This window comes from Parambassis ranga, chromosome 13, assembly GCF_900634625.1.
Source record: "Parambassis ranga chromosome 13, fParRan2.1, whole genome shotgun sequence".
NCBI lineage: Eukaryota > Metazoa > Chordata > Actinopteri > Ambassidae > Parambassis > Parambassis ranga.
In genome coordinates, this window is record NC_041033.1 from 19,406,974 (window position 1) to 19,422,127 (window position 15,154).

The window sequence follows — 15,154 nt, forward strand, 5'->3', positions numbered from 1 at the left end:
CTGCCATGTACACAATGTCAAAGATCTTCAAGCACAAACCGCTTTGTAGGGGAATATTTTTGGCCAGGTCTGTCTCAAGGGGTCATCTCTGAGCAGCTTTGAGAAGGAATCATTTTCACTCCAAGTTTAATAGAATACTCAGACTACTCCACTGAAAGGCCCAGCAGGTGGAGCCATGCATAACCTAGTCTTGGTGCATGACAGTGCACAAGATTTTTCAGATTTAGGTAAAACATACACTTATTCATCATCATGTAAATATCATGTGTGACGATAATGTATCATAATATTCAACTGATAAAACTGTTATCTGCAATTTTATATAAATGAATAGGTGATTTGTGTGCTCATTATATGGGGTAAAATAATAGCATATAACTAAAATGTTTTCTTTTCATTTTTGTAATTTTAATGTTGAACCCTGAGGTGGTTTTATTCTCATATAATTGTGCACATAGATTTTGAAGGAGTTTGTAGGGCCTAAATCATAAAATGTAAACAGGTTCTGCTTTATTTTTATATACACACTGCTCCTATATTGTGGTAGTGCACGCTATAAATTCAGCATCAAATTCCCTGTAATAACTACGCTGTAATTCACTAGCATGTGCATCATATTTTCCGTGCAGGACACGCTGTAAAAATGAATGAACACCATCAACGGGCCCCTTAAACACCCAGAGTGATGCTGTTAAGGTAGACCGGGGATTTGCAGTGGAAATGGTTAATCATTGTCTGATGACATCTGTTTGCCTACGGGTGCAACTCTGAACCTGGCGAAGTCACATCAACACCAAACAAACGTGCTTCTCTAGTTTCATCACATAGCACACATTTCGCTCTGACTGACTTCGTGGACGAACCGGTCACAGACACGTCAACCATACGGTTTTCCTTAAAGTCGTGAAAATGTAGTTAGACAAATGCAGTTCAGAACAACAGCACCGGTTACTGAACACGTCAGCGATGCAAAGTAAAATAAAACAATATGACAATTTTATAAATATTTCTCTTTGCTTTCCTGGAATTTGGGATTCACAGTGAGTGGCTCTACTAGCACGCATGCGCATTAAGCCTTGTGAGCGATGGCGAAATTCCTGTCTTTTCTGCGAGGAACAGGGTTGGATGGAAAGTTATCTCGATAAAACTGGCAGTTAGGCTAACATTATCGACACGTAGCATCGTCGCTGAAGCTCGCTAGTTACCTTGATCTATTTGAGGTGTAGTTAATAGAAGCCATCGCCGTACATATTACGGGAAAAGCACATCATCATTGCTAACTATTAGCTAGATTAGCATTAGGTAGCTAACGCTAGTATGTCACATTTTGCCTTGTCCTGTGTTTATCAAGGTAGCTAGCAAGTTATCAGTCTCAGGTGTTGCAGAAAGTAGCTGGTCATCGGTGCTTGCTGACGTTAAACATTTCGGGAAGAGCTGCATAGGAGTCATCACTGTGCATCGGCGTGTCAGTCAAGACTGCTGCTGCTGTGCCAACTGACTGAGTGAGTAACGTTAGCGCGCTGCTTGTAATATCTCAATGTTTCGACAGCCTGATCTGTATAAACTGTCTCTTTAATCATTTCAGATGAATCTGTAAGGTCGTTGTTTGTAAATAGTGCAGTGTTATGGTGCAGTTAGATAACGAGCGGCTGTGACATAACGCTTAGCACACACCTGTAACCAGAGAGTAAACAATTGGGCAGCAGCTAGTCGTGTTAACATGGCTAGCAAATAAGAAGCATTATCTCTGAACACAGCGTGTACTATTAATTAGTGTGACATGTTAAATACAGCGTGTTCGTGCCTGTAGTTTGGCACAAGGATGGAAACACAGGTTAAATAAGGCTAAGCTAAGTACCAAGGCTAAGGTAAATGCATGCACTTCATTGATGGACAGCTGTTACACTCTGTGCACATATCTGGTATAGATAAAACACTCAATTCCAGGTGGTCCGACTACATCTCAATATTTAGGTTAAAGCCTCTATTTGCTATTAGACACTACAAATCAAAACGTCCAGTTTCTTAAACCCTTGATGCCTAAATATGACCATGATTTAGTCTTGCATTTGATCTAATTTTTATAACAATGACAGTTAAACAAAACAAGTGGTTTGACCCTGTTATCTTATTAGTTCAAGGTGTTTTCCCATTGGGCCAAAAGTGTAACTGAAAGACAGCTGTTCTGTTCTAGCTTAGTCATAAACAAATATAATGCACATCCAGGGCAACAACAGATGTTACCGCAGTTTTGACTTCTTTTGTTGCTGCAACAGGAAAAGGCTGTCCACAGTAATGCAACACCAAGTGGAATTTACCATTTGTTTTTTTTACTGGTTTAAAAGGAGGTGATGGTGATTCAGGGATGATTTAGCTTTAAAAAAAATACAGCCACACATTTTCCCAGAGAAGGCATATGAGCAATTTAGCACAAGCAATATGTTACTAATGCAAGTAATAACTGAAATATACAAATATTAAACACACTCCTAAGTTCAAGATGAGTAATGACCCCTCAAATCTTTGTTTCCTGTGTGAGAATATATTGCCACCAACAGTGTGAAAGGTGGGAGGTTAAGGTAAAATACAGATAAGTGTGCACTATTAGTGATTTCCAGTTGTTACCTTTCTTTATTTACTGCTCTGTAATCGGCTATTGTGAGTCTGATCTTGGCAAATAATTAAACACTTTATCATGAATGTGCATGAGAAATTTATAGAGCAATTAGTTGCAGTGATTGGCCTGTGGTGGCCTAAGGGGCTACAGAACATGTCTGCCATCTAAAGCCTGTCAGTAATACTAGGCTAATCTCATGTCAGCCCCTCTACGATAGCAATAGTTGCCTCAAATCTAGTTCATTGACCATCACACAGTAAACTGACTTTGTTGTTTAAGCTTAAGGAGGGGAGGGGCTAGAGCTAACCGATAAGCCAGATCACTGTGAGGTTTAGGGACGCATGCGCTAGAGTGTAATTAGGTTCAAGGACACATGTTTCATTTCTCCCATGGTGTTCTGTTGTTTTTGAACGAAATTTTCCTGCTGCACTCATACGAGTTCGATTTGCCATAAGCTTATGTTTAATCCCACATGGTTTGCTTTGTTGTAATTGCGTAAACATTACTTGTTATCTTGTTTCACAATCGTTTGTTGTTTGTTGTCTGAGTTTAAAAAGATAGATTAGTTTTTTTTTTCTTATACGTCAGTTTGTCAGGTAAAAAATTGAGCTGGTTAACCTCTGCGGGAACAAAGACCTTTTTGTAAGATTGAAAAGTGGAATGCCACAAACTACTCAGTTTCACTTTGAATCATGTTCTTTCATGTGCTCACTTTGTTGGCATCACCTGTATAGAAATGAACATAGCAAGAGCACAATTTTGGTTGTGTATTGATGAAGTCTTCTTCTCTAGTAGACTGCTTTGGGGAAGCATTTTTTAGTGTATCCTATGGTTTGCCTTTTCATTTTAGGATTTTTAAAATGGAAGTTCACAGTGAGGGGAGAATTAATCATATAATATGAATATAAGATTAAGATTAAGATTAAGAAACCTTTATTAGTCCCACAATGGGGAAATTGCATTTTTGCAACGGCATACAGACAGCAAGGGATAAGTTAGGAAAAAGATATATACATTATAAAATAGGCTACCAATAAAAGATATATACATTATAAACAGTTTACATATTTAACAGTTATTGCACAGGTGAGTGGAGGTAGAAATGGTTTATAAACTGTACATAGTGCATCAAAAACTAAATAGATAATTTATTGTATTGAGTATAGCACCTATCAGAAGTGTTTATTATACAGTCTGACAGCAGCAGGAAGGAAAGACCTTCTGTATCTCTCCTTCACACACCGAGGGTGGTCTGCCACTGAAGCTGCTCTGCAGCTCACACCATACATGCTCAGCAGACCACACCATACATGATGAATAAAATATATAAATAAAATAAAATATATTCATCATCATAAAATTAAAGCAATTTACCTATTGCAAGACAAATACAGGTTTTCTTCATCCTCAGAACAAACCTAGCACTAGCATTATGAAAACACACTACCTAGTTTTTACAGTATACAGCGGTCATACACAAAGGCATCAGAGCCAAATATTACTGACATTACAATTTCTTTTGCGGGTGTGTCCACTCTGGTTTCAGCCTGAGCTTGTGGTTGCCGCACATTAGATAGAAGCTGCATTGGAGTGCAATATTTCACCTTCTCCAATACCTGAAGCTAAAAAGCCGTTTTTACATACTTCTGTAAAATTGTATTTTTTTGAATATCACAAATCCTGCATCACCCTTGCCATAATTTGATCCATTTAATTCAATAACATTTTAGAAGAGCTGAATGGCTACTTGGTTTTATCCTTGTTACGTTTTAGGAGGAAGCTTGGAAATTTTGGTGTGTGTGCCTCTGTGGAGTTTTAATTTCAGTGAATGAGGTGCTGTCTGTATTCAGTTCTCCTCACTGCCACGCCTGGTAGTTGCTTTAATGTTCTATTCAGAGGTAAAATATTTTTTATTTTTTGGTGTTCTAAATTATTCCTAATTTGTCCTAATCAGTCTGATCTTAGTTAATGGAGCTGCATTGCATTCTGTGGTAAAATAAATGTAGGTAATGGTGCATGCTAAAAGAGATGAAGCTGTATTCTGTGATTGCTCTGAGTAATGAGGTGTTCAGCACAGGTCAAATGACTGTCAAGATGATGACGTCACAAACTTCATGGTCTGTTTTGTATACTTTCACTGATCACTGTGTCTTTGTTACAGCAGTACCTCTTCAGTGGTGTGAATGAGGGAGACATGGCAGACCACACGCCCCCTCTGGAGTCTGGCCAGCTTCTCAGCCCTGAACTCCCAATCCTGGCCTCACCACCACCCCCAGCCATGGTCAACGGGGAGGGCCCCCAGCAGGTACACTCAGATCCCTTTTGCCTTCTCCTGTCTCTCTCTGCTGTTAGTCAGACTCTTGTTAGAAACAGTGCTTCTGACGTTTGTTGTTGCTGATGGCCTTCAGTGCGCAGTTGAACTTCAGAGTGTTTGACTTAATGCGTATAACCCCACCAGGAGGAAAACAAAAGCATAATTGCATGTATACTTCTGCTTATGTGTACTATTGTATGCAGTACACTGGAATGCTTTGCAAATTCAGGAGTAAGGATGGTGTAAGATCTGCTACTTACCTACAATTCTTCAGTTAAAAAAAGACATTTTAGTTGGCTCATTTAAAGCACTTCAGAATTTACTGAAGCAGTAACACTAGAGGCGGCGACATGGTGTATGGTTTGACTAGCACAGCAGGGGAGCTCTACTGTGGTATTTGTCCAGATAGATGTACTGTATAGTCCATCCGAGGCATGTGTGTCAGGCAGTAATAAATCAAAAGTATTTGAAACCCTGCATGTGCAGTTATTTAAAAAAACGGAATAATTTAAATGTAAAGTGCGAACTTGCAAACCCAGCTTCTAGCAGCAATAGTTTCTGATATATATTTAGTTTGACCTCCTATGAAACCTGATGTGTTTGCAGGCTTGTTTCAGATGCTAAACAAAATATGCAGATGCAGGTTTTACTCGGGTCAGGATTGAAACCACCCAAACTGATTTGCTCCTCCTCCCTTCAGTGGCACATGGAACATATTTCATTTTCAACAGGTGCTTGTTACTTGCGAGCCAAAACGGTCTGCTTTTGATAGCAGTTGTGCTATCATGTACAAGATATGGGTTGATATTCCCCTATCATCTCTTGTCAGTATCAGAGTGAGATTGAGCATCCCTGACAAGCTTGGATGATTTCCCTGTCATTTTGATGGTCACCGGTTCGATTTATTTAAGTTTCCCTGCCCTCCAGGGGGGCGGCATGGAACCCGCTATGATATCTTTTGACCATTTCCTCTGTCGTATGTCATTTGTCCTGATAAGACTGGCTAATATTAGCACTGCCTTTTCCACTGATCTCTTGTCATTTTCCACAGTGGAAAAACCCTCAGCTGAATCAGGCTTTGTTCACGTAGAGATCAAATTTTGTAGGCTGGGTTCGGCTGAGAGGGTGTTGTTCTCATGGAATTCAGTTACCTTTTCACCTCCCACAGAGGCTACCCAATTGCCTGAACACGTCCAATGTCACTGTTTACACTGTTTTATGAGAACTAAAGGAATAAAGTGCGGCTATTGCTTCCTGGCTGACATCATTACCACCCTGCTGCTCAGACCAATTTGAGACACTGTGTGCATGATTGGTGAAATGTAGCGAAATGTGAATATCAACATGTTTGTGTAGCAGATCAGAACCACAGTACTTGGTCACATTAAAACAGTTAATTGGTACTGAGCTCAGATAGGATATGATTTTGGGGTTTTATCAGCTGATTGGCAGCCTTTTTGTTGTCTTGTACATTTGTAATGCAAGAATTAAAATGGTGGATGTTTAACTTCTTTCACACAGGTTTTCCAGCAGTAGTCTCTTTGTAATAGCAGCACAGATTCTGCTCAGCATGTCCATCATTTAATGTTGTCACTGCATGTCAATTTCCAAGTGACGCAAGATTAAAATGGCCAGAGCATCTGGAGGGAAGTGTGATTAATTCACCTTTCAGCTTATCATTTGGCATTTTGTTTAAAGTCTGGATATAATCTGTGTATGCCAAAAAACAGATTTGGACCTGATCAAGGCCTTAGTCAGAAAAAAACAAGTGTCGTTTTAGTCTGTGGAACATCATAATAATGGGAATTCTTTAGTTCAATTAATGAGTAAATAAATGTCCTAATGATTCAAAGTTTTGGATGTATCACAAAGGGAAATTGTAACTCTGCGAACACTGGGGAGAAATACATTGCGCAGCACCCATTATGTATGTATTTGTTTTCTTTGAAATGATGACAGATCTGTTTTTTTGGCACTCATTTTCCAGGCCAGTGTGTTCTATCTGTATCTGTCATTTTCAACAATGTTGTGTTGGATTCATGTCTTTGCAAACAAAATGGTGTGGTGCTGCAACAGGTTTGTGTTAGGTTGACTTTTGAAACACACATTTAAGGCAGTGTAGTAAAGAAAAATGACTGGTTCATCATTTTTTAGTTTTTTTTTTAATGTTAAGTCACACACATGCTACGAACTCTGCATTGCAGCTTTTGTAATTAGTTTTACTGATGTCTGTTTGGATTGATCTTTGGTTTTCATTAATAATGCAGTTATACGTCTTCATTTAAATCCATTCTTATTTGTGCACATATCTTCATAGTACCTGGTGTTTATTGTATTAACCTTTTTTTGTATGAACCTTCATGCTCTGAAACTTGCACTGCAAACAGTTGTGTCTGGTTTTTATTGCATCTTACTACCTTTGTAATTGACCTGGGAATAGAAACAACCATTTTGTGTTGTTTGACATAGGGATTGTCACGCATTGTTGTCTGAGAGATGCTGTGAAAAAATGTAGTGTATGTACTGTTGTGTCTGAAGAGGTGCGCAAGTATCATGACAGCTGCAGAGTGAGGAGCAGGGACCACTGGAGGGGTCTGGGCCCTGACAGAATGAGGCAGGACTGTGGTGACAGTGAAGAGGATTCACAGCGATGGCTGACCCCTCTGTTTCTGACCTTTTAGTTAGAGAAGCTGCAAGGACACTTCATTCTTTGTTCTTGTTTTTTTTTTTTTTCTATCCCAGTCGTGGTTTGGTATTAACGCTCTATTGGACCAATTATTCTGAGTCAGAGAGGAAGCTGTTGTCTTGGGGTCATTACCTGAGATGATTCCTTTTAAGAGATGACTTTGGCTAGCATGATTCACTACTTCCTCCCATTTAAGCTCCTCTCCTATCTTTAGTTTTTCCTGCTCTTGCTATTTAGTTTGTAGTTAAATTGGTAGCAGATGAATCAGCCTGTTTCTGTCAATCTTTAAGCCTAGCTAATGGCTAATGGCTTATGTACTTATCTTATCCATCAGCAGTTTTCCCTGCCGACGAATATGTATTTTTTGTCCCATTTTATTCATTAGTCTTTTTCATTAGACTTGCCTCTTAATGGTTTTTTTGTGCTCTTTGTGATATGCTATGCTGTTTTGATAGAGTTCAGGTCCGTAACCTAACAGATTGTCAGGGATTAGCATCACTCCTTGATACTACACATCCTGCTGTGCAGCTTCGGTTTGAAACCCTTCCAAGGAACCCACAAACCTTCTGGTGAACATACATATAAATAGTATTTATTTGCTTTTGCTGTGCTTTTACACATGACCAGAGATAACGGTTTTTAATTTTCAAATTTTAACATTGTAATGACATCTGTAATGATGCTACAGCAAAATACACGAACAGAAAATCCACAGCCACGATTGTGTGTGTTTGCTTGTGGCTACGTGTCAAGCGTGGGCTAAAGTTACTGTGAGATAGTGAGACCTCACTCTCCATTCAGCTGTCTTTAGTGCTGGCCTTGTATGCTATATAGCAAGATATGGGAGACAGGTCCTTGGACTTGTGCCCTCACAAGTTGCCAGAGGGCTTTAGATGTTGTGACAAAAATGCAACCCACTCTGCTCGTCTCCTGGTCAGCAACTGAATCATCTGTGTAGATGGGGGTGAGCCCACTATTTGTCAACCATCGTGAGGAGGTGGACAGTGCGTGACTCAGCAGTGTTTAGGACACTTTCTTCAGAAGACAAACCAGACTATTATTACTGTCTGCACCAATATTCAGGGAAGAGTGACACTGAATTTCACTGCTGATAACAGTTATGAATCATTATCCCTTTAATATATTCTGGTGCAAGTTAAGAAGAAACTACTTTGCATTTTTGACATGCTTATATAGGCTGCAGAAGTTGTTTAAAGAGCTTCACATACTCCTGGATTAATCAGTGGTTAATGACTGTTGATGTAGAGATACTCACTGCTGTTTGGCTTCACTGTCCAACTAACTGTTCATATGAAGAACTACTGTTCGCCTCAATTACATTTGTCTTTGGCGTGTTGTTATTGTTAGCTGTTAGAATAATGAGCTCCATAACACTGTGTGAAACTTACAGGTTATAGATTATTAGAGCGGACTGTTTTGACTGCCGGCAGTCGTTGCAGACAGGGCACATCTGCAAGTTTAACGAGTGTTTGATAAATTACTACCTCTCCTACTGGCAGATTTTGTTGCACTTGTGGATAATGAGCATTGTTGTCATTGACTCATGTAAAGTAAGTCTATTACATTATCTTGGCTTTGGCCTCTCTGTTCTGAAGTCTCTGCTGTCCTGTGAGTGAAGAGCTTTGCTCGAGTTTAGGCAGCGGCACCCATTGAAACAGTAAAAGCCTATCTTGATCAACGGCAGTAAGCAGACTCCAGTACAATACATGCAACATTGAAGTTGGTGGACCCTGAAGTATGAATAGCTAAATAAAAACAATCTAAACTTGATTAATTAGAAGAATATAATTTGTAAATGTGATCATTATCTCTAGATGGAATTACTTCAAAAGTAGACTGCACAGCACATCATTTCACAAGTGTGGGCTATGTGGTAAGAGGAGCCAGATGGAAGGTGCTCCTGAGGACGAAGAAAAACACATGACAACATGTAAGAAAATTTTAGAGGGTGTAAAATAAAAATGATTTGCTGCAAGTAATGTATTATGTATTCGAAGTATTACCACAGCCTGTTGCCTGACAGCAGCCATACCTGTGACATCCATCTGTAGTTATTCAGGTTCACATTTTCCATATATAACATATATCAGTGATCCTTGCGATGCACTCAGAGAAATGCAGGAATGTCTTCAGTCCTTGATTGAATCAGTGATAAATTCCATTTATGTTTGAGTTTTTGTGTTTCATTTGACTTTCTGTAAAACCAATTTTAGGAGCACAAACCTCTGCTGTAGTGTTCCAGTGTCAAAAATTATTATAGCCTGCTACAATATATTTACTTCACTCAAAACCTGAAGTCAGTATAAGTCAGAAATGGTTGCTATTTAGTGATGAGTTCCTACAAATATGTTTAAGACATTAAGTGGAAACACAAAAACTAATTAACATAAAGAGGCAGCAAGTGGAAAATGCTGCTGTGACTGATTTCAGATAACACATGGACATCTATAATTGATAGTGATTGTGGCTGCTCTGATGAATATATGGAAAAGGCTAACCTTCATATACTACAAGAAGGCAATTATTCACAAGAACATGTGGCTACACCTTTTTAGAAAGATTTTTCCTTCCTACTATCCCCTTATGCAGTGTTTCCAGGGGATCCTGGAGGGTGGAGGATTATCAAATTGCCTTGAATCATCATTGCACACGCAAGCGAGTGCCATCAGCTGCAGGGAGACTGCGTTAGTTCCTGGCTAGTTCCGACACTGGCAGGATTTTCCCTATGTCATTTGGCTCCTGTCTCCTGTTCAGCCAGCTGCTACGTCACATCAGTGCACAGTAAACAATTAAGAGGAACAAATAGTGAGAAACCCGAACTCTGAGTCACCAACGAGAAACGTCAGCGCTAACAGCCATGAACACACAGAGCAGGCCCATTCTCCTGGGCAATAAAACACAGCAGTGACCACCTGTGACAGTGTGTGCTAACTGATCCTCTTTCTTTTTGCGCTAGACTCATACCTGGATGCAAATCTTTACAGATTTGGGAACAACATATATTGTTTAATATGTGGACGTTCTGTTCTCTTGATACCGAGTAGTGTATTAGATTCTCGTCATTTTTGTTCTCTAAATGCATGATTTCTTTCATGCAGTGTTCTGTTTAAAAAAAGATCATCCCTGTTGTGAATGTGACCAGGAAACCATAGCACATTACAGTGCTTAGTCATCTGTGTGAAAAGTAACCATTGCAGTATCCTGGCACGTTTTCAGATTCTGTTCACTAACAAATGAAGTCATTATATTGTCAGTCCGTAATGGCAACCAGACATTTAGTCCTTGGATCAGTGAGGGGTGTGCTATATATGTTTTACAGATACATTTTACAGTAAGTTCAGCAATCAAGGGGGATGTAATACCTACATTTGTGTACACCAGTAAGCGTTATCAGAAGAGGAACTTGACTTCTCTGAAAAGTTATTCTTCTTCTTTTGTGTCCTTTTCTCACTATCTGGCCGAGCAGTCAGTTTCTTCGGAAGGTTATGCCTCCCAGATTGAAGAAGTACTGGAGTACTCTGCCTCTTCTGAAGTTTAATTTTGATTAGTCGAGAGTGGAATAATAATAAATCTTACATAACCTGTCCATAATTCCAAACAGGAAGCAGTGTTCATATTTCAATTAAACTGCAGCAATTTGTTTGAGTTTGCTTGTAAGCAGTTTCCTTGGCCAGACCAAAACAGAAAATGATTTTAATTTGGGTCCTGGTTCACTTGATGTTTGCGCAGCATTTACTCAGGGGGACCAAAAGACACAAAACAAAGGCACATGGCTCAGGTCAAAGTCTAATAAGGAGACAATTGTGTAACATAACTTGGAAAATAATGCTGCTGCTGTGCTAACCATGCTCGTTGGATTTATCAGTGTAATGTAAATGCATGTTGATGCATTAATGACACTTTGTGTTTTTGGCTTGTTTAGATGGATTTGGTCCATGCTCCATTAGTATTACAGTCGAACCGTGCCATTGTTCTTTCCGAAGTACACCAAGACCCACCTTTTTGTGGTCTTGGACCATCTGTTTGGTGTACAAATGAACCACACTAACAGAGTTTGTCTTAATCAAGACAAGCTCTGCTTGTTTGGTGCATATCAGTTTCGTTGGGCAATGTTTAAAAAGCTGCCATTGCACCAGTTTGTTTTAATTATACCACACCTGCCAAGTGGGAACACACCTTTAATACTTAGAATTTCAGTGGATTAGGTACTCAGACTTTCTGTAGTCACTGTTAATTTTTTTAATATGTCCAATTATTTCTGTGGATACGAAGGTTTTTTTCCTGCCAACCACCCATTAAGAAAAGGTCTAACAATTACTTGTCTGCACAAAACAAAACCAATGAAATCAACATGAAGGATCAATATCCAGATTTCCCTTTGTAGCCGTAAAAAGAAGAACATTTCTGTTCATTTGTGGCCTAATTTAGTTTAGTATACATTTTTTACTTATTTTATCTTACCCCATGAATTCCTATTATATTATTATGTTACTTGTTTTATGTTTTATGTATGCACCAAATCCTTAAGGCAAATTCCTAGTAATGTGAAAGCCCTTTTAACTTGCATGGCAATAAATAAATTTCTGATTTAGATTGTTGAAAGGGGTTGGAGCCTAAAGCCTACATTGAACAGTAATAAGCAGATTATTTAAACAGTTCATTTTGTGAATTTGAACCCTACTATTAGTGTGGTTGTTTTAACTATATTCTTATTTTCCTAATTTTCCTTCTAAAATTAATTAACTACTTATTTCCCCGAAGGCATCATAATTCATTAGCCTTGTAGTGATTAGTGCTTGTGGGTATATTTTGAAAAAAAATCCTTAAATCCTTTTTTTTATTTACACAGAATAAAATAAAACATAGATTTGCTTTTGTAGAGGATATTTGATGTTCCTTTTGCACAGGAGTATCAGTGATGCATGGTATCTTTTAACTTGACACATGCTGATCAAGTGATCAGCACTGTCGCTTTAAGGAATGATCCATTTAGAATAAATGAGGACAGATGTTTCAGAAGCAGTGAGTACTTGCAAGCTGTGTTTATTGTGTCGCTCTACAAACAGTGTCCCTATTTTGACTCATTGTGCCGCTTTGTGATCTCTGAAGACGTTGGAGAACTCGCGGCTGCGATTGTCACTAACGCTGGAGCTTTGCAATTGAACTCCTACCACCTCGTCTCCACTCACATTGATCGGCGTATTAAGAGAGGATGTAAGGCATGTTGCTCTGTGAATGGGAGAGAGAGACAGGGAGAGTATGAGGGGGAGGGAGAGAAGGGCGGGAGGGAGAGGGACTGTAGCGTAGTCGTATATGTCAGCCTCAGAAGCTGCGTGGGTCGCTCGGCTCCCTCACGCCATTGTTGTTGTTGTGAAAAAGACAGAACAAAGGACTCCCCGTGCTATGGACCCCTTATACCTTTGCCGGCTCAGCTGTGCTATGATCACACCCTGATGGAATGCTATTGAAATTAACCATATTAAGGAGCACAGCAGGCGTTAACTGAGCTGGCACACACTCAGTGACAGAGGCAAGGAGGAAACTGAATAGCAAACTGAGGCATCATCCAAAGTCCTTCTCATTTTTTGGTCCTGCTTTCTTGGGCTCATCCGCCTCCTTTTTCCGGAGAGTGGCCACTGCTGATAAGGTTTCAATCCCTTCTGTGAAGGTTTGGCGCGGACATCGCTGTGGCTTATTTGTTGAAGGGGTTGCTGTGGATACTGACGGTAGGGAGGCTGCACTGGAGCCAGAGGCAAGAGTGAACAAGCCGCCTGCTGCAGAGAGTGCCGCTATTGGAGCAGATGCAGCTGAACCAGGCTAAGCAAACATGAGATCCACGCCACACTTTCTGTGAAGGCTACGTCCAGGGAGCGAGAGACCGAGCCCCTCACTGCTGCACTCCTTGCATCCTGTCAGTTTCTTCCTGGACTTCATGCAGGAGTTGATGGAAGCGGAGGGTGTAAAAGACCAGCCCAGTTAGATGCGTTAGCATCGCAGGTCATGTGATTTTCCTCATGAGGGTTGGGTGAAGTGGTGGAGGGTCTGGTGGACCCTGAAGCATCTTTTCCTCTCTGTGACCGCGTGAATAGTGACGCCTGAATGAGAAAAAGCAATGCGGGCAACAGTAAGTAGCTGCCAGATTATTTGCAAGAAAAATTACCATCCCTCAGATTTTTATTCACATGCAGTAAATGTGCAGTAAAAGTATTTAATTCAACTGTAATTTCCAGTGTAAATGGGAAATGATATACTCCACCATAGAAGAGGTGTTTGCTTCACACCAAAGGGAGTGGACAACAAACCCACACACACGCACCTGACTGTGAAGTCCCCAGACTTTGATTCAATTAGATCTCCCCAGCCCCTCCCACAACCACCACCATCATCTACACTTAGTGCTGACGCTGCTGCTCGTGTGGGTTTGTATCAACATATGAGACTCAGTTTGAGGCAGTCAAAGGGCTCTTTCCTCTCCCTGCTGAGCACATGAATGGGAGCAGTGTCAGAGATGGAGGTGCTGATGATTTCAGTGATTGAAGAGAGCCATAGCCAAAGCCCTTTGCCAGAGGAGTGTAGATTCTATGACAGCGACTTCCACAAGAGTGAGGTAACTAGCGCCCACACACAGTGCCAGGCAACAAAAGCCTACTTACATGTGTATTGGAGCTCATAATGTTAAGAGAATCATTGTTATTTGAGGGGGTTTTAGAAGGATTCAGGTTACAATTCAACCTGTTGATTAAGTAATTGATAATTTCCTGTTAGTTTTATCTTGTAGTTTACTTGTACCTTATTCATAGGGTTCATTCTTGTTCACTCTGTGTTTGTTTAGTCTTTGTAATGACAGAAGCAGCATGACTCATTGTAGACTACGTAGCAGTGTGTACCCGATGCTTCCTGATGGAACAGATTTTCTTTTCTGTATATTAAATGGAGGATAGGAGATAAACAACTTAGATACTTATGTTGATGTCTTAATCATGTTTTAATGTGAAAGATGGAATCCAGTCTTTTCAGTCACATGTTTTTGTTGAAAGTTGAGTTCACCTTTATGCAGCATATGTTGATTCTTTGATTCATTATTATGTCATTAATAATATTAACACATTTTTCCTGCAAAGAGATATATTTGTGTGTTGGGCACCTTGTTTAAATGATGCATCTTAAGATGCACAATGAATATGTACCAAATTAAATGTGTGTTTCCTCACAGGTAATCCTGGTGCAGGTAAACCCAGGTGAAGCCTTCACTATTCGACGAGAGGATGGTCAGTTTCAGTGTATCCCAGGTAAGAAAACCATTCTGCTGTGTTTTGCTGTGTGTCTTTTTTTATAATCAACTAGAATATTAGATCTTATTTAATAATCATTTGATGCATGTATATATATGCTGTGGTTTGTGAAAATGTTTATTTTTCCTTTCTAAAAAATCACTTTGCAATCCATTAACTACAAAGCAATTATGTTAAAGGATATTTTCACAAGCTTTTTTTTTAATTAACAAACATTAGCTCTA

The 15,154-nt window shown here is 39.7% G+C and overlaps 1 protein-coding gene across 3 annotated transcripts in view; it reads left to right on the forward strand.

Annotated features, from left to right (window-relative positions):
- The first annotated feature begins 1,049 nt into the window (after positions 1-1,049).
- fndc3a (fibronectin type III domain containing 3A) overlaps positions 1,050-15,154 on the forward strand; it is a 36,730-nt gene continuing 22,625 nt past the window's right edge. The window contains exons 1-3 of one of the 3 annotated variants that reach the window (XM_028418885.1): positions 1,050-1,502; positions 4,779-4,922; positions 14,852-14,927. In XM_028418885.1, coding sequence (XP_028274686.1) covers positions 4,812-4,922; positions 14,852-14,927 — 187 coding nt within the window. In that variant the 5' untranslated portion in view covers positions 1,050-1,502; positions 4,779-4,811. Of the gene's footprint in view, positions 1,503-4,405; positions 4,516-4,778; positions 4,923-14,851; positions 14,928-15,154 lie in introns of those variants that run through there. The other 2 variants (XM_028418886.1, XM_028418884.1) reach the window with 2 other exon arrangements.